We start from the raw sequence: 26,900 nt of genomic DNA, 5'->3' as shown, positions 1-26,900 counted from the left end.
TCACAGCACAACTGGATGTGCGTAAACTGGTTAAAAATCCTTCATAGTCCGCCATCAAACTCTCCTTAAAATGCAGATTGGCTCCCAGAGATCTTTTGAATATTCTGAGCTGGAAAGGAGCTGCTGTGGCAGCTGATCTGCTCAACTGACTGCTATTCCAAAATAGGACTGGAGCCCTCGAGTTCACTGGATTAAATAGACCCTATCTGCTACCCCACAACCATTTAGTGTATTCCACTCGGTCAGTGAAAGGTCTGCAAACAGTACCTTCTGAAAATGTTTATCTCTGTGTGGTGGCGAAAATAATCCTTCGAAAGGTATATTTAATTATTGCTGCCTATGTATGGATGCTGTGTTTTGAAGGTCGACCCATAACTGTGTGTCTTTGTGTACGTGCACTGCCTGCTTCGTGTCTATTTATAAACAACTGACTTCGTCTTTATGCCCGAACAATGGCTACAATTAAGCTTATGTGCTGAAGTTGTTACTTTTGGGAAAAATAAAATACGCATATAACATATGATTCAGAACATTCGGGAAACGAACGATGTTGCAATCTTAGTATCAATTAAACCAGAAATGGCCAGTGTAATTTGATATTAAGGAATATATTTAGTAACAAACATCAACAGTTATGGTAGGAACACATCTTCACAAGTTCTTGGCACCAAAGCTCGTCAATACATAAAAGGGTTATTGACAGTGGATACCTGAAAATATCGCAGAATTGAAACCTTTCAATAATGCTTGTTATTTCAATCATCCTATTACCCAAATATACAAGAACTTGCGCATCTTCCAAAAAAACCCACACACGCTTGCTGTGATAGTAAAACTACTGTAAGTGGCCACATGTAATATTTGGTTAATAATTCATTCTGGCTATTGTGTTGAGAATTAACAACAGTAAAGTTCCAAAATATAACTGACCCGCATTTTATTTAGCTGAGGATTGAACTTTTGTGTTGATCAGAGTTTAGGAAGACATCACTGGAGAACGGAGCAATTTTTCATTTTGGACACCTAAAAGTATATTTTATGGAACTAAAGAAGTTCCAAAGAAGAGTCGTTTTGGACTCCAAACCTGAACTCTGTTTATTTTCTCCACAGATACTGCCAGACCTGCTGAGATTTTTTCACAATTGCTCTGCCTGTTCTTTAGATGTAACATCTCTCTGTGAGGGCCTAATATGATTAACTGGGATGGGAGCAACACTGTCTAAGTATGATTGTTGATTTAACCTTGTTCCAGTCCAACTTTTCTTAATACTGAAACCAATATATTTAAGGATCCTCTTGGGAAGAGTGATCACAGCATGCTAAAATCTCAAATTCAGTTTGAGGGCGAGAAACTGGAGTCCCACACTAGCATTCTGGAATTAAACAAAGGAAATTACATACACATGACAAACTTGGTCCTAGTAGACTGGGCAGGAAGACTGAAAGTTAGAACAGTTGATGAACAGTGACAGATGTTTAATGGAGATATTCAAGTCCTCCCAACTAAAATATATTCCAGAGAGAAGAAAAGGCAGTAAGAGGGGTGAAAGACTTCCGAGGCCAAGCAAGGAAATAATGGATAACATAAAGACAATAGCTCATGCATGCCATATTGCAAAGGCCAGTGGCAGGCTCGAAGATTGGGAAGCTTTTTAAAGGTCAACAAAGTCTCACTAAAAGTAATAAAAACAGCAAAGGTAAATTATGAAAGAAAGTCAGCATAAATTATAAAATCAGACAGCAAAAGCTTCTATAGGTATATAAAGAGGAAGAGAGTCACCAAAGAGAATGTTAGTCCCTTGGAAGATGTGGCTGGGTAGTTAATAGTGGGAAATGCAGAAACATAGCTGAGACACTAAAACATTGATTTAGTTTGCCTCAGTTTTCATAGTGGAGGACATGAGTAACATCCCAGTAGTAACAGAAAATGAAGAGGTTATAGAAAGGGAGGAACTTAGAACTATCATCATCTCTAGGAAAAAAAGTATTGAGCAAACTATTGTGATTGAAGGCAAGCAAGTCCCCAGGGCCTGAGGGCCTACATACTAAGATCTTAAAGGAAGTGGCATTGAAGATAGTGGGTCCAGTGGTTACAATATTCCAAAATTCCCTAGATGTGGAAATGGTTCCAGTGGATAGAAAAGATATTAATATAATGTCCTGATTCAAAAAGGGAGGGTGGCAAACTACAAGCCAATTGGGAAATTGTTAGAATGCATTATTAAGGAAGTAATAACAGGAGATTTAGAAAGTCAAAATGCAATCCATCAGAGTCAGCATTGTCTTATGAAGGGTAAATCAGGTTTGACTAATTTGCTCGAGTTCTTCGAAGATGTAATAAGCAAGATGGATATTGGGGATCCTGTAGAGGTAGTCACCAGAATTCTACCGCCTTAGCCGGCAAGGGGCAGACAACAGAAACGTCCATTCACTTCGGGTGGGAATTTCCAGTCTCGCTCGAGCGAGGCCATAAAATTCCACCCAGTATATCTGGACTTCCAGAAGACATTTGATAACATGCCACACAAAAAACTAATATGCAAGGTTAGTTCACATGGGATTAGGGGTAATTTATTAGCTTGGATAGAGGATTGACTAACCAACAGAAAGTCGAGGGTCAGTATAAATGAGTATTTTTCTGGTTGGCAAAATATGACTAGTGGGGTGCCACAGGGTTTGGTCCTAGAACCCCAAATATTTACAATCTACATTAATGACTTGGATGCAGGGAAAGTGGATACCATAGCCAAATTTGCAGATGACACAAAAATAGGTGGGATAGTAAGTGGCAATAATGAAATAAGAATTTTACAAATGGATATGGATGGTTTAAGTGAATGGGGCAAACTTTAGCAGATGGAGTTTAACATGGATAAGCGTGAGGTTATCCATTTTGGTAGGAAAAATACAAAGGCAAATTATCTAAATGGAGAGAATCTTCAGAGTGCTTCAATGCAGAGGGATCAGGGCGTCAACGTGCATGAATAGCAGAAAACTAGTACGCAGGTAATAAGGAATCTTGGCATTTATTGCTAAAGGATTGGATATAAAAGTAGTGAAATGTTGCTTCTACTGTACAAAGCATTAGTGAGACCGCACTTAGAATTTTGGTCCCCTTACATGAGGAGGTATGTAGTTGCATTGGAGGCGGTTCAGAGGAGGTTAACTAGGTTGATTTCAGAGATGAGGGTTTTGTCTTACGAAGAGAGACTGGACAGTTTAGGCTTATACTCCTGGAGTTTAGAAGAATGAGAAGAGATCTAATTGAGGTGTACAAGATGATAAGGAGGATTGACAAAGTAAATGAGATTGCCCCTTGTAGGGCAATCTCGAACAAGAGGTCATAGTTTTCAGATATGAGTAGCAAACTTAAAACAGAGATGAAGAGAAATTACTTCTCTCAAAGGGTCATGAGTCTGTGGAATTCACTTCCCAGAACGTGGTGGACGCCGGGACATTGAGTAAATTTAAGGAAGAGATGGACAGATTTTTAATCAGTAAGGGTTTCGAGGGCTGGGCAGGAAAGTGGAGTTGAGACCGAGATGAGATCAGCCATGATTGTATTAAATGGCAGAGCAGGCTTGAGGGGCTAAATTGTCTATCCCTGCTCCGAGTTCTTATGATTCTTATTTAAAAGCTCCACAAGCCTGACTCTGAGTTTTAAATTCTACTTTAATATTAAGAATACATTTCTCAAATTCTGCAGTACTAACTTGTCAGAAAACGGGGTTTATAGCACAGTGGGTAGCATCCTTGCCTCTGAACCAATAGCTCTGGATTTGAGTCCAACTCCAGAACATGATGGATGGCAACCTGTCCCTGGAGATTCTAGCGATGAGAATGGATAAGAGGATGTGAGAATGTGCTTTATGTGCCTCATGTACCTGTGGGCACAGAAGAGATGATAGATGGAACCTATAAGAAATCATTACGAAGATGCCTTTGAACATTTGCAGAGAACCTGCATTCTCCACCTGAGTGAACAATATATTCCAAAGATCAACAATCCTCTGCAAAAAAAAAAATCCTCCTTACTGAATCACTACAGTGCAGAAGGAGGCTATTCAGCCCATTGAGTCTGTACCGACTCTCTGACAGAGTATCTTATCCAGGCTCTCTCCCCCATTCTCTCCCTATAATTCCACAAATTTACCGTGGCCAATCGACCTGCCTGCACATCTTTGGACTGTGGGAAGAAACCGGAACACCCAGAGGAAAGTCATGCAGACATGGGGAGAATGTGCAAACTCCACACAGTCACCCAAGGCCAGAATTGAACCTAGGTCCTTGGTGTTGTGAGGCAGCAGTGCTAACCACTATGCCACTGTGCCGCTCCTGACTGTTTTTTTGCATAGGTAGCTTGTGTGCATGACCACCCTACACTTAGCAAATGCAAGTAATCTCTCCGCATGTCTACTCCCTTTATTCATAATATGATGTGGGGAAAATATTCCCTCATCTTAACTTACTAGTATAATTCTGGATGTTGTCTATATTCTGGTGCAAGTTGGCATAGAATGCTTCATTATTGTGAGTAGAGCTGAAAAATATAGAACCTTCCCAAGTTATTACAGAGGGAATAGAGTCATAGATTTTTACAGCACAGAAAGCAGTCCTTTGGCCCATCGTGTCTGTGCCGGTCATCAAGAACCTCTTTATTCTAATCCCACTTTCCAGCACTTAGTCCATAGCCTTGTATGCTATGGTGTTTCAAGTGCTCATCTAAATGCTTTTTAAATGTTGTGGGGGTTCCCACCTCCACCACCCTTTAAGGCAGTGAGTTCCAGATTCCTACCACCCTCTGGATGAAAAAGCTTTTTGTTAAATCCCCTCTAAATCTCCTGTCCCTTGTCTTAAATTTATGCCCTCTAGTTTTTGGTTCCTTAAAGGGAAATATTTCTTCCTATCTACCCTAGTTATGTCCCTCATAATTTTCTACACCTCAATCAGGCCCCCATCAGCTTCTCTGGTCTATGGAGAACAACCCCAGCCTTTCTTTCTGAAGCTGAAATGCTCCAGCCCAGACAACACATCCTTCCGAAAGTGTGGTGAACAGAACTGCAGACAGATACTCTCGCTGAGGCCTTAAACAACAAGTATTTAATACAGCTTCATCATAACCTCCCTGCTCTTATATTCTATGTCTCAGCTAATAAAGTTAAGTATCCTATATGCCTTCTTATCCACCTCATCTACCTGTCCTGTTGCCTTCAGGGATCTTTGGACATCCACCCTAAGGTGCCTCTGGTCCTCTGTACTTCCCAGTGTTCTACCATTCATTGTATATTCCCTTGCCTTGTTCATTCCCCAAAATGCATCACCTCACACTTTTCAGGGTTAAGTGCCATTTGACACTGTTCTGCCCATCTGACCAGTCCATCTATATCACCCTGTAATCTAAGCCTTTCCTCCTCGCTATTTACCAAACCGCCAGTTTTTGTGTAACCTGTGAACTTAGTGATCATATCCCTCACATTCCCGTCTAGATCATTAATGTACATTACAAACAGCAAGGGACCCAGCATTGATCCCTGTAGCAAACCACTTGACACAAGTTTCCAGTCACAAAAACCTTCAACCTACATCCTCTGCCCCTTGCCACTAAGCCACTTTGGATCCAATTTGCCAAATTACCCTGGGTCCCATGGGCTCCTTATTGATCAGTCTTCTATGTGGGAACTTGTCAGAAGTCTTACTGCCGTCCATGTAGACTATATCAACTGCACTGCCCTCACCTCCTCAAAAAATTCAATCAAATTTGTTAGACTTGATCTCCCCTGATAAAGCTATGCTGACTATCCTTGATTAATCTTTGCCTTTCCAAGTGGAGATTAATTCTATCCCTCAGAATTTTTCCCAATAATTTCCTGATCACACAGATGTTAAACTCACTGGTCATTACTTACCTTCTTGAATAATGGTATCACATTAGCTGTCCTCTAGTCCTCTAGTAACTTGCCTGTGGTAGTCATGATGTGGAGATGCCGGCGTTAGATTTGAAAATTAGCATCAGAGCCTCTGCAATTTCCTCACTTGCCTCACACAACCTAGGATACATCATATTTGGGCTTGGGGATTTATCCACTTTTAAACCTGCCAAAACCACTAATACCTCTGCCTCAATGCTAATTTGTTCAATTATATCACAATCCCCCTCCTTACTTTCTATACCCACATCGTCCTTCTCCATAGTGAACACATGCAAAATACTCATTTAATACCTCACCAATGTCTTTTGGCTCCACACACACATTGCCACTTTGGTCCCAAATGGGCTCTACTCTTTCTCTGGTTACCCTCTTGCCTTTAATATATTTATAAAACACCTTTGCATTTGTCCTTATTTTGCCCACCAGTTTTTTTTCATGCTCTCTCTTTGTTCTGTTAATTTTTTTTCTCTACTCCTTGAGGGCATCCATTGTTTTGAGTCCCTTGTATCTGCCATAAGCCTCCCATTTATTTGTGATCCAATCCTTTATATCTGGGGTCTAGGGTTCTCTGGACTTTTTTGTCCCAACTTTAACTTTCCGGGAACATGTTGGCTTTGTCCCCTACTTCCTTTTCAAATGATTCCATCTGCTCTGATGTGGATTTCCCTACAAGTAGCTGCTCCCAGTCCACTCTGGTCAGATCTTGTCTTATCATATTAAAATCAGCCTTTCTCCAATTCAGAGATTTTATTTCTGGTCTATATTCAGTTTATCTTCATCCATTTCTTTATCAATGGGTTTGTGCCTCAGTTGAATTTGAAACCAAAAAGTTTTCACCAGTTCAGGACACTTCTTGTCTTGATCTCCCTTGTCAGTTTTGTCCTTTTCCATAAATCTCAGTAAGTTATGGTCACCATCACTGAAATGCACACCCCCCCCCGACACTTCTGCCACCTGCCCAGCTTCACTCCCGATAATCAAGTCAATACCACCCATCGCTTGTCGGACTTTCTACATGCTGGCTCAAAAAGCTTTTCCAGATGCACTTTAATAATTCCTCCCCCGCTAAGCCTCTCACACTTTGCCTATCCCAATTAATATTGGGGAAGTTGAAATCACCTACTGTTATTACCCTATTGTTTTTGCACTTCTCTGAGATTTGCCTACATAAAGAACAAAGTGAACAAAGAACAGCACAGCACAGGAACAGGCCCTTTGGCCCACCAAGCCTGTGCAAACACATGACATCTTTCTAAATACCTTCTGCCTCTACGCAGTCCAATTCCCTCTATTCCCTGCCTATTCATGTATCTGTCAAGATGCCTCTTAAATGTTGCTATCGTATCTGCTTCTACCACTTCCTCTGGCAGCACATTCCTGGTACTTACCAACCTCTATGTAAAGAACTGTGGACATATCTGCTTTTCTATCTCCCCTGACTGTTTGGGGGCCCATAGTACACTCCCAGCAACCTGATTATCCCCTTTTTGTTTTTAAGTTTTACCCATATGACCTGAATTGAGGAGCCTGCTAAGGTATCATCCCTCCTCACTGCAGTAATCGACTCCTTGATCAATACTGTAACACCTCCTCTTTTATGCACCCCCTATTGAACTGCCAGACCAGCCCCTCCCTCAACCATGACAGCAATAGTATCGTATTCCCATGTGTTAATCAAAGTCCTCAGTTATCTGCCTTACCTGTAAGATTCTTTGCATTAAAATAAATGCCATATTCCCTTGTGCCTTAATATCTTATCCTCTGCCTTCCAGACTGACTTGGTTTTTCTTCTATATGAATAAAAGCAAATGACTGCGGATGCTGGAATCTGAAACCAAAAGAGAAAATGCTGGAAAATCTCAGCAGGCCTGGCAGTAAAGCTTTGACAAAGAGTCATCTGGACTCGAAACGTCAGCTCTTTTCTCTCCTTACAGATGCTGCCAGACCTGCGGAGATTTTCCAGCATTTTCTCCTCTGGTTTTTCTTCTATATTTGGCTGTGCATCACCTCCTACTGTACTGCCACTCCCTTACCTATCCCCCTGCCAAATTTGTTCAAACTCACCCATATCTACAGCACTAGCAAACCTTCCCGCAAAGATGTCATTAATGAAACTGCAGGAACTCTGACAGTGCTGGACAACGATAGTCACCATCCTTGTTAAGTATGATTCCAGAAATTTCATGTTTTTCCATTGATTATCCCACTTTCCCACCACATTGGATTAAAGAGCCCAAATGAAATTCATTCTTGGTGAAATGCTGCTTTGATTTTGAAGGCATCTGTAATTCAGCTTGTGTCCATGCCTAGATCAAAGTAATGACAACATCTGGAAACCAAACTGAGTATCAGTGAGCTTGCTACTGATGAGTACGTGTCACATCGTGGTAGTACTGATGACTTCTTCACATCACCTTGCAAATTAAACATGAGCTGACTAGATATATTCACTTGAGATTGCTGAAGCTAATTATGAGAATGTCAGAAGTAAAAATAATTTTATTTTACAGATATGGCTGTGAAAGAATGTGAACAATATACTTATGAATTTAAGGATGCAAATCATTCTGCTGAATTCCTTGAAGCTTTTAAAGAATTCTATTGGAATGAATTATTCACTGACATTACTTTGGAATGTTTCTCAGGACGGCTATTTCACTGTCACAAGGTCGCTTTAGCAGCTTCCAGTTCTTATTTCAAAGTAATGTTCACAGCAGATATGAGAGAAAAAGCCACAAGGATTATTAAACTTCCTAATATTGATGACAACATTTTGGATGCTCTTGTAAGGTACGTATATACATCGGAGGTGTTCATAACAGAAAATAATGTCCAGAGCCTGTTAGAGACTGCAGACCTCCTACAATTTGCATCTGTTAAAAAGGCCTGTGAAAACTTTCTGATCAGGCATCTAGATGTGGACAATTGTCTCGGAATGCATTCTTTTGGAGAATTCCATGTTTGTAAAGACTTGGAGAAAGAGTCTCGAAGGATGATCCTCTCTAGGTTTGAAGATGTTTCAAAACAAGATGAATTTTTAGACATCAGCAAAGACAAACTCCTCTTCATTCTGTCCAAGGACAACCTTAATGCGTGGAAAGAAGACATACTTCTAGAAGCCATTATTAGGTGGATTGCATATGATGTGAAGAACAGAATTGACGGTTTGGAGGAATTATTAAAGTATATTCAAGTTGATCTGGATGAATTGTACCTCAGAACTGGTCTCGAGTTGAATGGGCAGTATCTTCTCTCAAGTGATATTAAGATGCATTCTTTAAAATACCATGTTCTAAAACCAAAAAGTGATAACATGACTTCACAGCCTTGCAAAAGATCAACATATGCTATGTACATAGTTGGTGGCTATTACTGGCATCCGCTTTCCGAGGTCCACATTTGGAATCCATTGACCGATTTATGGACACAGGGTTCATTAATGCCCGATCACAAGAGAGAAAGTTACAGTGTTGCTGTTTTGGGACCAAACATTTACGTAACAGGTGGTTACAGTTCAGATAACCTGGAGGCCCTGGACACGATGTGGATTTATAATTCTGAAATGGATAACTGGATAGAAGGGAGCCCAATGTTAAATGCTCGCTATTATCACTGCTCAGTGGTGATGCATGGTTGCATCTATGTAATGGGCGGTTACAGAAGAGGAGCACCAGCACGAGATGCTGAGTTTTATGACCCTTTGAAAAAGGACTGGATTTCGATTGCAAGCATGCTAAAGGGTATGTAACAAATTTCACTGCCTTGAATTGTTTCTGACTGAAATTTTAAAATAATCTGACATGATAGCCACAATCTTAACCAAACCCACCAAGTGAAAATGGGGCTTTATTGGATGGGAGTCCATTTTATAAATTAACCTGATGTTATTCTCTACTGAAGTCAATGGAGGATAAAATCTGCCTCAATCTATCTTTAAACATGATGCTTGAATTTGAATAAGTGATTGGTATAAGTGGTAATGGGAAGAATTTTCCAAGTTAAATGGAGACAGAATTCTGTGCATGCAGGGTGATAAAGTCAATGATATTGAGGTTGGGTCAGTATCCTGAAGTCATTCACCCTCTTTTGGCTTTCACCAGGGTGGGTTCCAAGTCCAGCTTTCCTTTACTCTGGTAGAAAACAATTAAGCCAATTAAAAAGGCAATTAAGAGCCTTCCTGAGAAACATTACAAAGTAAGGCTTTCCAGAAGCACACTGGTTCCATGTTTTGTCTGCACCTCACCCAGGTGAGTGCACAGCTGGCAGAGATTCTTCAGTAAAACTGACAAGCTGGGAGGGCTTTGATCAGATACACTGAAGAGCTCCAGCCATGGCCAGGTAAATGACTGCTGTTCAAAGAACTTCTGCTCGCAGACAGTGCTATCACGGCTTGATAGGTTTGACTGCCAGCTTCTCGGAAGGTACTTCATCTATCTAGTACTTCACTTGCTTTCAGCTGCACTTTTCTGATGCCAGCCTTCAACATACTGCAGTTCCACCTCTGAGGGGCAAGAGCAGTGCCACATCAGTGCAAACAGCTCCACCAGCAGCAAGAGCAACTTCAGCTTTCTTTCCTTCAGTTGCATGCCCCTCCACGGGGCAGAAGGGATACCAAAGATCAGGTGGAAGGTGACTAAAAACAGAGGATCTGATTTCTCAACATGTTTGAGATCTGGGAAAAGGCCTCAGCAAAAGCCTCCCCTCAGGAAATCAGGTTCCTGAGCTAAATATGATCCCACTATTCTGGCAGGGACCACAAGATTCTGCCCATTCTCTCTATTTATGTTTTGAATATTCTGATACATATATTTCAGTTTAAAAGCAATTACATTGGTGGATAATGTATATCCATTTAAACACAATGTTGGAGTTACTATTCTCTCAGCAAGGTTTTAGTTCTGTCACTGTACTGTTACTAATAGAAATCTCATGGATAGGGGTTGGAAATGCAACAGCTTGTGTCCTCCGGGATGTCGTCTATGTGACTGGAGGTCACCATGGTTACCGAGGAAGCTCCACTTATGATAAAATACAAAGCTATAGATCGGACCGGAATGAATGGACAGTGGTAACCATTACTCCACACCCAGGTACATTACAACATTTTTAATAAATTGTAATTAATAAAACTTTTTATGCCTTTTCAATTTTGGATCAGCTACACATAATGGCCTTGATTTGTCCACGTTTTCTATGTATTTTTGCACTGGAACTAGTGGACATCTATGTTGAAGGCAAGCAGTGGTGTATTTTGTCAGTCAATTAGATTAAAGAGGCACGCAGAGTCTAAATGAGAAGTGAAATTTGGGCAAAATTTCACAGACCCCCGCCGATGGGTTTGCAGGTGGGGGCTCTGTAAGGTTCCCCCAATTTCCTTCTCACCACCTACCCACCCAGAAGGAAAAGAACATTAAAAACGGGGAACTAAGAATACTGGCCTGAACTGGTCTTGTATATTTTAAAATGGAACACCAGTAAAACATGGAAATAAGAATATTGGTCCAAACTTTTTTCTTTCTGGGGGCCCATTCTTGACTTTATGCATGCAGGCAGGCCCTCCCATCCACACCCCAATTGAGACCCTTAAGTGGCCAATTTTGAGGCTGTTGGGAAGTACTCTGTCTGCCTTCCCACAGCCTTTCCAACTTATGGGCCCCTAAAAACCTAAAGGTGGATGTGTTTGTGGATGCCTTACCCAACTCCTCCATAATCACAGGAAACGGTTTGGGAGTGGGCAGGAAGATGGTGGGCTACCCATGCAACATATTTTTATGTTCTGCCCAATCCACCCCCATACTGAAAACATGCCAGGCAGGGTTCATAATGTTCAGCTCAAGAACTTAGATATGCTGCTTTTTTTCCCTCTAGAGTATGGGCTGTGCTCCGTGCCTTTATATAACAAGATCTACCTTGTTGGTGGCCAAACAACTATCACCGATTGTTATGACGTAGAAAAGAACGAATGGAAACAGATAGCCCAAATGAATGAAAGACGGATGGAATGTGCTGCTTTGGTGATGAATGGATGCATTTACGTTACAGGTGGATATTCTTATTCAAAGGGAATTTACCTGCAGAGTGTTGAGAAATATGACCCTGAACAAGATTCTTGGGAAATAATAGGGAATCTGCCTAGTGCCATGCGTTCACATGGCTGTGTAAGTGTTTATAATGTATAAGCGTAATTACATTGTTGTAATTACAATCTGAAGTGATGCAGACCAATGGATAAACTAGAGAATGTATCACTGGTGGTGGTAAGTTACGACTGTTGTTTCATCCTCGGAAATAACCATGACCCACACATTCTGTGGGCAAAAAGCAAATCAAGGGATATGGGGATAGAGGGGAAAGTGGAATTTGGAATTGATGAAGTAGTTTAGCCGTGCTCCCACTGAATGGTGCAGTGGGCCTGATGAACCATATGGCCTATTTCTGTTCCTAAATTTTATGTTATTAAAATGAGCCATGATGAATGAAAGCCTGAAATTCGCTATAAGATAGAAAATAAATTCAGTGGGAAACTAGATGATATGAGGGTGCTTTGTGTTATCTTTGGGAAATAGTGTTCACAGGGAACTCATTATGGGCTGTGTGCCTACAGTTTTCTTAAAAATACCTCCTGTGGGCACTGTCCAAAGTGTCAAATTGTGGAATCACCTCTCAGACTTATTCCATAAGTGAGGAAGGTCTGAAAATTTGTAAGTGAGGAAGGTCTGAAAATTTGTAAGTGATGACGTCACCAATGCAGCACATTCAGCGTCGATCCTTAATTGCACTGCTTCCTATTGGGTATCTTGTTTACATCACATAACTTCTTATAGTAATTGTTGGAACTGTTCAGAGGCCATAGCATGTTTGTGAAAAATGGAGAGAAAATGGCATAGTGGTAATGTCAATGAATTAGTAATCCAGAGTCCCAGGCTAATGCTCCAGGAACACAAATTCAAATCCCATCACAGCAGCTGGAGGAATTTGAATTTGATTTATAAAACCTGGAATTGAAAGCTAGTCTCAGTAATTGTCCCTCTGAACTGTAGAGTTCTGCAGTGTCTCTCCATTTAAATGATATATTGCTTTTCTATTCTTCCTGCCAAAGTGGACAAGTTCACACTTTTCCACATTATACTCATTGGCCAGATCTTTGCCCACTCACCTAATCCCATTGTAGATTTATGTTCTCCTGACAATTTATTTTCCTACCTATCTTAGTGTCATCAGCAAAGTTAGCTACCATATATTCAGTCCCTTCATCTAAGTCATTGGTAGATTGTAAATATTTGAGGCCACAACATTGATCCGAGATACTCCACAAGTTAGTTTGCCAACCTGAAAATTACCCATTTATTGCTGCTCTCTGCTTCATGTTAGCTAATAATCATCTATCCATGCTAATATGTTACCGCCTACACCGTGTGCTCTTATTCTGAGTGTAACCTTTGATGTGGAACCTTATCAAATGCCTTTTGGAAATCCAAGTACACCACATCTACAGGTTAGCCTTCATCTGCCTTACTTATTACTTCCTCAAAGAACTCTAATGAATTAGTCAAGTATGATTTCCCTTTCACAAAATCATGTTGAATCTGTCTGAATTTAATGATTTTTTTAAATGTCCTGCTATTGCCTCCTTAATAATGGATTCCAGCATTTTCCCTCTGACAAATGTTTGGCTAACTGGCCTGTAGTTTCCTGCTTTGTATCTCCCTCTATTTGAATAGAATGATTTGTGATTTTCCAATTTACTTGGACTTCTCCAGAATATTGGAAATTTTGGTAGATCACAACTATCTCTGCAGCCCCTTCTTTGAAGACCCGAGGGTGAAAACTATCAGGTCCAGGGGACTTGTTAGCCTTCAATTCTAATAGTTTAAGAATTTTCCAAGCACCTTTTCTCTAGTGGTTGTGATTGTTTTAATTTACTCCCTCATTTTTACCTCTTGATTTTCAACTATTCTTGGGATTCTGTGTCCTCAACAGTGAAGACGGACACAAAATACCTGTTTAAAGCTTCCACCGTTTCCTTTCCCCCCCCCCCAATATTAATTCCTCTGACTTACTCCCTAGAGAACTCATGCAAGTTATTCTTTTCCTTTTTAAATGCTTGTAGAAACTCTATTTGTTTTTAGCCAGCTTTTTCTCATACTCTGATTCTTACTTATTCTAGTCATTTTTTGCTCGTTTCCAAACATGGTCCAATCTTCTAACCAACATGAACCTTCAGTATTTTATGCTTTTTTGTTTAATGCAATACTGTCCTTAACATCCTTAATTAGCCATGGGTAGTGCATCCTTTTCATAGTCTTTCTTTCTTAATGAAATATATCTTTGCTGAGTTATGAAATATCTCCTTAAATGTCTGCCACTGTTCCTCTACTGCTCTATCATTTAACCTATTTTCCAGTTCACATTAGTAACCTCTGTCTTCCTACCCTTGTAATTGCCTTTATTTAAGTTTAAAACAGTCTTAGGTCCACACTTCTCATCCTCAAACTGAATGTAAAATTCTACCATGTTATGACCACTGTTGCCTAGAGGTATCTTTATTATGGGGTCATTAGCTAATCCAGTTTCATTATAGCTTACGAGATCTAAAATAACCTGCTTCTGGTTAGCACGAGAACTTCTGTTCTAATAAATTGTCCTGAATACACTCTATAAACCAAATTTCCAAACTACCTTACTCGATCAAATTACATGAAGATCAAAATAATCCATGATTATTGTACTACTTTTCTTACAAGCCCCCATTATTTATTCCTTTATACTCTGTCCTATTGTGTTGCTACTGTTAGGAGCCTATAAACTTCTCCCACAAGTGATTTCTTACCTTTGTTATTTCTTGTACCTACCCAAACTCTTCTACATCTTGATCTTCGGAACTAATGTCATCCTTGATTAAGAGTTATCCCTCCACCTTTTCCTAACTTCCTGTCCTTCTGAAATGTCAAATGTCTTTGAATATTTAGGTCCCAGCCTTGGTCACCTTGCAGTCATGTCTCTGAAATGGCTATCGGGTCATGCATTCTATTTCTAGTTATGCTATCATTTCATCCATTTTAGTTACAAATGCTGTGTGCATTCATAAAAAGAGCCTTTAATTCTGTCCTTTTACCAGTCTTGCAAGCGCTGGCCTTAGTTGTTGGTACAATCTTAAACTTGTATGCTTTGCACCTTCCTGCCTCATTCCAATTATCATTACCCCTAGAACTACCCTGCCCTGTTGTCTAGTCTATTCTCTTTACTGTTCCACATCTCCCCTCACGGGATCATTTCCCCACACTATTTAGTTTAAAGCTGTCTCAACAACCTTAGTTATATGACTCAGAATACTGGTCCCATCATGAATCAGGTAAAAGCTGTCTCAAATGGTACAGTTCCCATTTTCCCCAGTTCTGCTGCCAGTGACCCATGAATTAAATCTCTAATCCTATTTATCCTATGCCAATTTGTTCATTATTCAGGTAGTAATCCAGAAATTATTACCTTCATGGTTCTGCTTTTTAGTTTAGCCCTAAATTGCTCATAATTCCTAATCAGAAGCCCTTTCCTTGTCATATCCATGCTATTGGTTCCTACCTGGACCATGACAACTGGATCTTTCCCCTCCAACTACAAGTTTCTTTCCAAATTGAGTAATGTCCCAAACCTCAGCAATGGGCAGGCAACACAGCTCTCAGCTGCAGAGTCTGTCCCCTGCACCACAATTCCACAATTTATTTCCCCCACTTGAATGGCTCCCTGCACCACAGTGCCATTATCAGTTATGGTTCAGGTCAGAAACTTCAATGTATTTTATGGAGCCCACCTGGATCATAAGTTTTGCCTCTTGAATTTGGTTAGGATAAGCATGAGATGTTTCACTTCAGGTATGATTCAAATGACCCACTAGGGAGCTTTTAAGAAAATTAACAAGACCTTTTATCAATTACAAACAGAAGAACCACTATAATGTATAACCCTTAACAAAATATCTGATGTGTTCTAATCAAACCAATGCCATAGACAAAAGACTTTTTTCACAGGTTTAACACAGCAAAGACTAATGCTCACGTGATATTGGACTTGAGACTTTTGGAAGAAGTCTGCAATTTTCTGGATAGACTCAGAACAGTTTGAAGTCAGAACAGCTTCCCAGACCAGGGAGACTCTCTATTCAAGCCACCAACAGCAGATTTCCACTCTAGGAAGGCTTTCAGCTAAACAGCAGAATTCCCCAAAACCGGGAGAGAGAAAGAAATTTCGATCTGATGTCCACTCCCTTCTGAACTAAAACACTGCTGCCAGCCAAAAACAGAAAAAACCTTGAGTCTCCATGGAAGAAAAAAAACCTGACCAGAACCCATGACCTTCCTCCTAACAATGCAGGGCCATAAAACCAATCCCAGAGTAAACAAAGACAACCCAATTAAGCTATTGAAGTAGTAATAAAAGGACAGTCAAGCCAGTAACAAATGACATCAGCTGAGGTTGTAAGAGCTGTAGAGATCATGATTTTTAAAAAAAAACTTTCTTAAAGGTACATTAACATCACGCAGCTCACTCATCCATCCTGCAGCTCCCTCTCTCATGCACACAAGCTGCAAAAATCTTGAAACTATTGGAGGGGCTGAGGCTCTTCCATTTCTACCTTCTGGGTCCCCATACCTGCCTCACTCTCAATCACACCCTCCTGTCTTAGACATGGAACAAATCAGAAGGCCCTAGCCTAAAGGGTGTGACTGCCTTCTAGAACCAAGTGTCCAGGTAACTTTCCCTTCCAGGATGCATTGCAGTGTCTGAAGCCAGGCCACCAGATCATCAAGTTCCCCAAGCTGCTAAAACTTATTGCAAATATGATTACTGTGGATCACACAGGTATCCACATGCTACAGCTGCAAAGCATCATCTCCCTGCCATCTTTTTTGTGTTTAATTTAACTAATTAAGTTTAGAAATAACACTCAATTATTATCTGTAGTTTTATATCAAGTGGGTTAACTGGCTAAACTGTAAATTTAAAACAATATTTTACCTTCCCAGGATCAGTTTAAACATCTGCTCCCTCTTGACAGAAAAAAAATCATTTAAAACTCCCTAACTGCTCATCTAATTAATGCTTCCAGGCTTCAACTTATGTCCTGCTGCTGGTCTCTGGCTCCCTCTCTTGGCCCACTCCTCTTATGTAAAAGGTCAGAACAACATCTTCTCCCTCACTCACCAAATTCCCAGACTCACAACTTGTGCCTGGCTCAGTTGTGAGCTGCTTTCATGTTTTTCAAAGTTGCTTTTTGTTGTACCAAAGTTTCATGGTTTAATTGATCATTTCCCTACCCATGGTGGAGATCACGGGGCTGTGAGTTGGACCTGCCTTCGGACAGAGAGCTCAAGAACAATAAGAAGAATTGTCATAAATTGCTAATTACAAGCTCCTACAAGTTACCATAAATTTACATTTTTCTACTCTAGCAAAAGTTATATATTTTTCTCAAGGTTTTGCTTTGGTAACAGAATTTTTACACTTAATCATTGCACATAGGAAACTTAACAAAGGATCCTGCTACAATGTTCTCCCCTGTAACAGAGCTAAAGTAAAAGTCTAACAGATCATTTGCAAATATATACAGAGTTCATGGTTGGTTCAATTCGTATTTGATTGACAACTTTTCATTCAATTTGATTAGTCAGTTACCCAAAAGAAAAAAATCCTGATGCAGGAACAGTTTAAAAATCTCAGAAAAGCAAAGAGGAGACAGTTTGAATGTTCCAAAAGACAAAAGAAATATTGGGCTGGATTTTACATGCCCCTGGTGGGTGTGTTTCTGGTTGGGGGGGGGGAATGAATACATAAAATAGGGTAGGTGCCCTTTTTCTATCCACTCCAGAACTCATCCCATAATACGGGGCATAGGCAGGCACCAAAATCGGCAGGCTGCCCACCATATTCAAATGGATAATCAAAGGTCAATTAGACTTGTTACCAAGCCAGTCAACCTTGATAATCTGCTGCCTATGCTATAAAACATTTGCCATGGGCAGACCTATTTTTTGTCAACACATTCTTCAAAAGACGGGAAGGGTGAGGTTTTTGATCTTTGGGGACTCTGCTTTGTCTACTGCAATTGACCACCCTGCTTCCTAACTACCTCAGCCTTAAACCAAACACTCTGTCTCACTCCTTGACCATCCAAAACCCTCCCTGCCCAAGACTCCAAACTTACCAGTTCTACTCTTTTCTCCCTAATGTTGTTAAATTTTCCTTAAATGCAGCTCTGCCATGTAGCAGAATGTTCCACATTCAAACAATTGGCATGAGTAGTTTCTCCTGAACGTCTCATTGGATTTATTGGCGACTTTGCGGCCTTCTTTTTTCTCAAGAGTATATGTAACTGTCTACATATTTCATTTTCCACAGCAGATTTTCTCCGGTATCAAAAGTTGCCAGGCTGAGCCACTTGTGCACGTTGTGAGCTGTTTTATACTTGAGTACACATTGACAAAACACCCCATTAATTTAGGTGAGATTCAATCCACTCCCCGCCAATATAGTTGAAATTCTATCCGTTGAAGAGGCAAAACTACTCTGTTTGGGCAATAAAATATTCTGATATAAAAATAAAATATATGGTTTGGAAAAATATGTTGTAAATGTATAGTTAAGAAATAGTGTACCTGGACTTTATTTACAAAATATTGAAAGGCACTTGATATAACATTTTTACATCTAACTCACAGGTTTTATACTATTGAAGCAACACAATAAGACTTTTGTTAACATACTGAAAATTGTGATGTGTGATTGTGTAACGCACTTAATAAAAGTAGCAAACAAAAATTTCTGTCCATCCATATCGTTAAATTTCAATTTACAGAGTTTATATGACACAGAAACAGACTATTTGGCCCATCGCATCCATGCCAGCATTTATGTTCCACTCGGACATCATCCTGGCCTATCACGTTTAAATCTATCGGTGTAATGCATTATTTTTTCTCTCCCTTATCTGCTTGTCTAGCCTCCACTTAAAAGCACCTATACTATTCATTTCAACCAATTCCTGTGGTAGTGAGTGCCACATTTTCACCATTCTTTGGTTGAATAAGTTTCTTCTGAATTACTTATTGGATTTCTTGGTAACTATCTTATGTTGATGGCCTCTCGTTATACTCTTCCCTACCAGTGAAAACATTTTCTCTGCATCCATTCTATCAACATCTTTCATAAGAAATTTAAAGAACTCTGTTAGGTTACCTCAGTCTGCTATTTACAAGCGAAAACAAAACCTTTTTATCCTTTGTTTATGTGTAACCTCATATTCATGGTATTATCCTTGTAAATCTTCACTGCACCCTTCCAGTGCCTCTATCCTTTTTACAAAATGACAGCTAGAACTGCATACATTACTCTCAGTCTCATTTAACCAAGCTTTGGTAACTTTCCTACAATTCTATCTCTCTAGAAATAAACATTGGTTTGCATTGACTATGGTCTTATTAACCTGTAGCACAACTTTATGATTAGTGTACTTGTACTCCAAGATCCCATTGTTCCTCTATCTCACATAGACCCCACATTGCCTACCAAGTAATAATAATCGACCTCTCTATTCTTTATACAAAAATGTGCTATCTCGGATTTATGTTCAACTTCATTTGCTAATTATTTGCCCATTATGCAAGTTTTTTATAATGCCGTCCTTTCATTTGTCCTCTTCAGCAATGACTAGATCCACCTCCACCTGTCAGTTTGGTGTCAACTCTAAATTTAGAAATTATGGCCATGATTGCCTGGCCTCACCATGGCAGGTTTCCCCTATGGCAGATGTGGCAGACTTTCAAATCCCTGATGACTTCAGCGGGACTGGAAGATCCCACCAGTGGGTTGGGGTTGGAAAATCCAACCCTATGTTTTTGATTCCGAAATCCAAATCATTGATGCTAATTGTGAACATCAGTTATCCCAGCACTGATCTTTGTGGAATACCACTTCCCACCACTATGAACATCTATCCTTGACTCCCATTCTCTGCTTTCTGTCTTGAAGACAGCTGGAATTCCATTCTGTCATTTGTCCCTTGACTCTGCATTCTCTGACTTTATTTATTGATCTATTAAAGAGCACCTTATTAAAGGGATTTTGAAAATCCAAATAATCCAAATGTTCTTCTATTTTCTCCTTTAATAGGGATTACATTATTTTTGCTATCACCCATCCTAAGATGACTGGTCTATAATTTCATGGACATGTTCTATCGCACTTCTTAAATATAGCTATTACATCAGCTACCGCCAGTCCTCTGGCACTACACCATTTTCTAATTAATTACTACATGTGTTGTAATGCCTCAGCTATCTGTTCCTTTGATTCCTTTAAAATGTGTGGATGCAATTCAGCTGGCCAGTGATTTTACCCTCTTTGACTTTGATTAGTTTATTTAATAAATCCCCTTTTTCCATTTTAAATGCATTTATCTTATTACTCATCTAATCACCCAATATCATATCCACCTGTTCCATCTCCCTGGTAAATACCGAAGTAAAATGATCATTTAATATTTCTGCTATCTCTCTACCTGTGGTATTATCCTGTCTGCCCCTTAATGGCTCTGTTCCCATCCCAGCCTTCCATTTTTTTAATTGCTGTATTTGTAAAATATTTTACTATTTTATTTTAATTTCCTTGATGATTTCATAGTTTCTATTAGCATTCCAAATGTTTTTTTCCTCTTGCCTCTCTCCTAATCGCTTTGTGTTCTATCTTATTATGCACTTTTTTCCTGTTTATGTACTTAATGCTTCTTTCCTTAGACTCAATGTTCACATATGTCTTTATTCATCCATGAAATCTCATGTGTTGTTTGTGCTTTTCTTTAAGTGAAATATAGAATATTTTTCCTACACCCCATTGAACATCGATGTTTCCCACTGTTTTTCTACATTGTTGTATGCCAATATGCTGCCCACTCTTTCTTCCATGTTCTACTCTCAGACTTTCAAATTCAGAGTTACTCCAATATATTAATCTGTTTTTTGTTATACTTATGTCCTTCTCTATTATCATTGTAAAACATATTATATTATGGTCACTATTACCTAGGTCTTCTCCTACATTTACTTTTCTTATTGTTCCAGTTCATTCCCCAATACTCGATTCAATAGCAATTCTTCAATTTTTGGGCTATTTACACATTATAGGAACCCCATTATCCCATTTGCCATGAAGAAACTCTTCTCTACAATTAATATTGGGGCAGTTGAAATCCCTCATGATTATTATTCTATGTTTTTACTCAATTCCCTAATTTTTCAGCATATTACTCCAACTGTTTTTCATTATTAGATCATCTATTGACCATACTTCTTAGTGTGAATGATCTATTACCATATTTTATCTCTATATGTATGGATGCCAATTTTATCTTGCTGATACCTGCATCCCTTTTTTCTACTGCCATCTTTCAATCCATAATATGTACTGCCACTCCGTCTCCCCTTTCCCCCTTTTCAAAATGAATTAAACTGAATTATGTCATGAGGACACATCACAAGAATCATTCACTATCCAGTGTGTGTGCGCTGGTAACACAATAGTTGAGCATTGCTGAGAATCTACAAAATCTGGCAATACGTGACTAAAAGAATCAAATTGGTTTCAAATACTGGTCGGAGATCTGGAAGAACCATTTGTATGAGTTAAAGGGTGCAAGATAGATATGAGTATTTACTAACATCAGTACACATATACATTATATTTTTCTCTCCTTGAGGACAGATGATGGAATGCAAATGGCAAGGTTGGCATTTTCTTTCAGCAACAATTATTTACCCCTCAGGATCCTAGCTTGAGTGTTTCTTTTTGAAAACCACATTATAATTTACACAGTGCAAGGAATTGTCTTGTCTTTCCAAAGACCAGGTAAAGCTAGCACGTGGAAAACCTGGAAAGGCATGGCACACACATTTGGAAAATGCAAAACATCTCATTGGGAGATATAAAAATTGTGAATTATAGCAGGAAAAGCTGGTGTAGAATTATAGAAATGCTGGGGGGCACACTTAAATGCAGGAAAATTATAAATATAGGCAGTGAAATTGAGAGGTGCAGGACATGAAAAAGAATAAATAAAACAAACTATATGTGTGCAGTGAGTAAGTAGAACTCTGTGTGCACTATGGGTTGGTTATATGTGTGTTATGTGTAATAATGTGTGATATAAATGCATGTAAACAAGGAAATACTTAACCCATGAAAATATTTTAAAATAGCTGATCTGGAGAATAAATAACAATGCAGATTTGTTTGGCTGAATGGCATCTTTCTGTGTTGTAATGTTGTAAATGCTGTGAATCACAATGGGACATTTTTGGTTGGGGGCTGTTCAACTCCTTGTTCCACTTCAGTCCCACATTCCTGATATTTGACGAAGGGGGCTGGCAAGCCGGAGGACTGCCTCGTGGATCTGCCCGAGCCTAATCCATGGGTACGGTCTCCCCACAATTAATGCATACTGCAGAGATAAGAGCTTTTAGTGAACTCAGGAAACAATATCATTTAAGTCTATAAATTTTCTGTTTTTTTTATCCTAAGTAGAAATTGTCTAAGCTTAATTTCAGTAGGAACAAATGCAATGTCTTATGATGATTGCGTCAAATGCAAAGGGTAACCAATGACTCGGGATTCAGGGCATGGCCTGATGATGGTTCTGCAATAGTAGAAAACTAACTGGCTAGGTATCTAAATAACAACCATATTATAAAGTTCCGATAGGACTGTCCTTTAATCTTCTTTAACAAAGCTATTTGCTAAAGTGTTCTGTTAACCAGTGTGTTAAAGTGAAATAGGAGATGTTTTATAAATATAATGTATTATTCCACAGTAACATAATTCTGATAAGGGTCTATGAGTAGCTCCAAGGATAACAACTGATAACAGACAGAAAGTAACAATGGGGATGTTCAAAGCATGAAGGCTGGTCTGATGGTATAGAATTATGAAATTGATCAGGGAAATAGCACAAAATTGATAATGGATGAACAATCCTTGCATGCTCTAAGCACATGATAAGGTTGTGCTTCTCTCCATGGTTTGAGCAAAGAATTCAGCTTACTATTTGACACTTTGGGTGGAATTTTCCTGTCCTGCCCACCATGGGAATCGTAACAGACAGTACACAGACAATGCAAAGGTCCGTTGACCTTGGGTGAGATTTTCTGTTCTTGGTGCGAGTGCGGCCGGAAAACCCCGCCCTTTGTGTTAAAGGGGAAGCTCTGTAGGACAATGGGGCCTTGTCAATAATGAGCACCAGATCCACCCTTGAAAAAGAACAGAAAATTTACAGTTTGGAAGGGATCCTGTGCAATAGACAATGGAGAGAAAATCCCAAGGGTGGATCCATGTTGATTTTGGTCTAACACTCATGGATAGTTGGGAAGACTTCAAGAAGAAACATGGCACCAAGAAGAGAGAAAGGAAGAAGAGTTGCTTGCATAAGCAAGGCATCCTGCCCAACTTGGACAAGTTATCACTTGTCATGACCATATTTTTTTGCTGTGTAACTTATTGGGATGTTTTCCTTATTATACTCTGATTCAACTCAACATGATCAGCAAGAAAGAAGGTGCTGCCCAGTCAAATTGAAAGAGAAGATAGCTGACACACTGGATGGGCTAAAAAATGATGAAGAGGAGGTTTTAGTATTAGACAGGCTGGTTGTATTTAAAGTTGATAAGTTGCTGCAAGATGCACCCATGGATGCTGAGGGAAGTAAGGGAGGAAATTGTGGAGACACTGGACATAATCTTCCAATCCTCCTTAGATACAGGGATGATGCCAGATTACTGAAGAATCCCAAACGTTACACTCTCGTTCAAAAAAGGGTTTAAGGATAAGCCCAGCACAACTGGAGGCCAGTTTAACCTTGATGATGGGAAAAAGTTTAGAAGATAACTTGGGACAACATTGACAATCAGGTGGACAAATGTGGATTCATTAACATGGATTTGTTGAGGACAAATTGTGTTTAATTAACTTACTTGAGTTTTTTGATGTGACAACAAGGAGGGTTGATACACATTACGTGGCTGAGGTTGTGCACATGGACATTGTCAGCAAAATTGAAGCTTGTGCAATAGAAACATACAGTGGTGTCATGGATACAAAACATGGCTGAGTGTTATTAAACAAAGTGTAGTTCTGAGTGGTTGTTTTTCAGATTGGAGGAAGGTTTAAAGTGAGGTTCCCCAAGCGTCATTGTTTGGATAGGGCTGTGGCAGGACAAACAAATCTAGAGCTCCTTGGATGACGAAAGAGATAAAGATTAAGATGCAGAAGAAAAAGTATGCTTATGAAAATGTCAGATGGATAATTTAAATGTGTATCTGATTTATATTTCAGTTAGAGGCAGATTTACAATGAAACACACCGTGCCCTGACACAGGGCCTCCAAATAACAGTGGGCTCCAAAATGATGAGCGAATCACTCACAGCCAATCAGGGATAGAACTACCTTGAAATCCCTTTCAGAATTTACATGCCAATCATAAAGGAGGAGGTAGCTTTTTCTGATATAATCATCAGTTGGAACTACATTGTCTTGTGGCACTGTGCGCCTGCGCATTGAAGAGCAGCAGCATGGAATCAGGGGAGACCCAGCCTGGAATCCCACATGGGAGTCGTATTTGTGACACGCGTGGCAATGGTTGGCGCCCCAATGTTGGGGAGTTTGAATCTGAGAAAACACAAGCCTGAGTGGCTATCATGTGGGCGGGTCTGGAATTGGAAGTGCACCCCTGTAAATCCCAGACTCGGGCAGCTGGAACCAAGATTGCTGCTGTTTAAGCCCCTCTACTCAATCTCTTTCTTTACCTCATTCCTCCTCCCTCACCCACACATAACCCTTCCTATCCATCTCCCCTCCTTCACCCTGACTCCCCCTTCACCGTCTTGCCCAATAGGAAAAGGTCAATTGCCATCTGTGTGTATGAGGGTGATCTGTTTGTATCCAGGGAATGGGTCCACTCCTTCAGGAGTGACCTGAACATGACAGCAGCCTTCTCTTGGGGTGGTGCCCCACCTAGCATTCCAACGCAGTTGGCAACTGGAAATATTCAAAGGGCAGTAGGATGTGGTACACAGAAGTGTGCCACCAGCTCCTCAGGAGAGAAGCACATTCTGCAGGTAAATCCCTCATCCTAGCACTGAGATGAGGCCAAGTCACTTCAAGCCTGTATTCCCGCAAAAAGAACAATGGATTCTGTTTTTGATTAACGTAGTTTTTTTTTGTGTTATCGTGAGTAGGAGCAAATCAGGCAATGACTGCTATTATAGAATCTCAGCACCAGGGCTGTGACCTCATTTGGCTTTCAAACCTAATGAATATTTTGGTCACGTAAAGCCAAATTCTCTGGGAATATAGAGGTTTTTTTGGACCCCATGAGAGGGCGATCTTATCAAAAAAATTCTAAGTCTAGAATGGGAAAACGGGAGAGTTTCAGATCCATTTTTCTGGTGAGGCTACCAGTCATAGCTTATGTACGCTGAGCAAAAGAAAATCCCGTAAATCTGTTTTCCACCTGTAGGGGGAGTTAGCGGGGCTTAAATCTCCAGAAAGCAAACTGAAAGCAGCAGAGGGTGCCATTGCGCATGTATCTGAAGCTGAGACCTGGCACTGCCTCTGCTGTTATGGCTAGCCTCTGTGGTCTAAACTTGGACCCCGCCCCCGTGCTACCACAGGGCCAAGAGGCCGTTCGCAACCCCTCACCCGGAACAATTGCCACTCCCCAGCCAGAATGATCGCCACTCCCCCCCACCATTGATCGCTGTGCAAAATCACAGCAGTCTGTCCTCCCTCCACCGATCACTGTGCAGAGTAGCAGCATCCACCCCCGATCAGCCTGCCTCGGTCTGGCCCCACCCCCCTCAGGCCCCATCCCTTGGCACTGTCTGGTGGGCAGTGCTATGGTGCCAAGTGGGTAGTGCCAAGGTGCCTGGCTTGCAGTGCCAGGGTGCCAGGCTGACACTGCACAAGGGGCAATCCCCTTGCCCTCGACCTCCTGGGGAGAGGGGGTGGCCTCCGGTCCCATCGGTGAGGCTATCACGACAGGTTCCTGTTCATGGCGGACCATGCATGATCCTCACTGGAGAGAACCTCCCCCAGCGAGGCCACACAAGCAAGCGAGCTGAGAGAGTGCACAAGGGGTGGGAGGAGAGAGTGTATGTGACGGATGGAGGAAGGGTGTATATGAGAGAAAGAGTGTGTGTGTGAGGAGGTGGGGGAAGAAAGAGTGGTGGGGAGGAAGGGGAGAATGGGAGGGTGGGGAGGAAGGGGAGAATGGGAGGGTGGGGAGGAAGGGGAGAATGGGAGGGTGGGGAGGGTGGGGAGGAAGGGGAGAATGGGAGGGTGGGGAGGAAGGGGAGAATGGGAGGGTGGGGAGGAAGGGGAGAATGGGAGGGTGGGGAGAATGGGAGGGTGGGGAGGAAGGGGAGAATGGGAGTGGGGTGGGGAGGAAGGGGAGAATGGGAGGGTGGGGAGGAAGGGGAGAATGGGGAGGGTGGGGAGGAAGGGGAGAATGGGAGGGTGGGGAGGAAGGGGAGAATGGGAGGGTGGGGAGGAAGGGGAGAATGGGAGGGTGGGGAGGAATGGGAGGGTGGGGAGGAAGGGGAGAATGGGAGGGTGGGGAGGAAGGGGAGAATGGGAGGGTGGGGAGGAAGGGGAGAATGGGAGGGGGAGGGTGGGGAGGAAGGGGAGAATGGGAGGGTGGGGAGGAAGGGGAGAATGGGTGGGTGGGGAGGAAGGGGAGAATGGGGTGGGTGGGGAGGAAGGGGAGAATGGGTGGGTGGGGAGGAAGGGGAGAATGGGAGGGTGGGGAGGAATGGGAGGGTGGGGAGGAATGGGAGGGTGGGGAGGAAGGGGAGAATGGGAGGGTGGGGAGGAAGGGGAGAATGGGAGGGTGGGGAGGAAGGGGAGAATGGGTGGGTGGGGAGGAAGGGGAG

General features: G+C 41.1%; 1 protein-coding gene across 2 annotated transcripts; it reads left to right on the top strand.

The window, feature by feature from the left end:
* The first annotated feature begins 175 nt into the window (after positions 1-175).
* klhl23 (kelch-like family member 23) lies at positions 176-22,201 on the top strand. Of its 2 annotated transcripts, XM_078228379.1 has the most exons (5): positions 176-317; positions 1,111-1,223; positions 8,441-9,670; positions 10,868-11,020; positions 11,799-22,201. In XM_078228379.1, exons 3-5 carry the CDS (start codon positions 8,443-8,445, stop codon positions 12,107-12,109), a joined length of 1,692 nt encoding a protein of 563 aa, XP_078084505.1. In that variant the 5' UTR covers positions 176-317; positions 1,111-1,223; positions 8,441-8,442; the 3' UTR covers positions 12,110-22,201. The 2 variants fall into 2 exon arrangements, with proteins under 2 accessions (XP_078084505.1, XP_078084506.1); XM_078228380.1 differs by lacking the exon at positions 1,111-1,223.
* The last annotated feature ends 4,699 nt before the right edge of the window (positions 22,202-26,900 follow it).

Source organism: Mustelus asterias, chromosome 14 (genome assembly GCF_964213995.1).
Source record: "Mustelus asterias chromosome 14, sMusAst1.hap1.1, whole genome shotgun sequence".
NCBI classification, from domain to species: Eukaryota; Metazoa; Chordata; class Chondrichthyes; order Carcharhiniformes; family Triakidae; genus Mustelus; species Mustelus asterias.
Note: the sequence above shows the minus strand (reverse complement) of the source record. Positions and strands in the feature narration are given on the sequence as shown.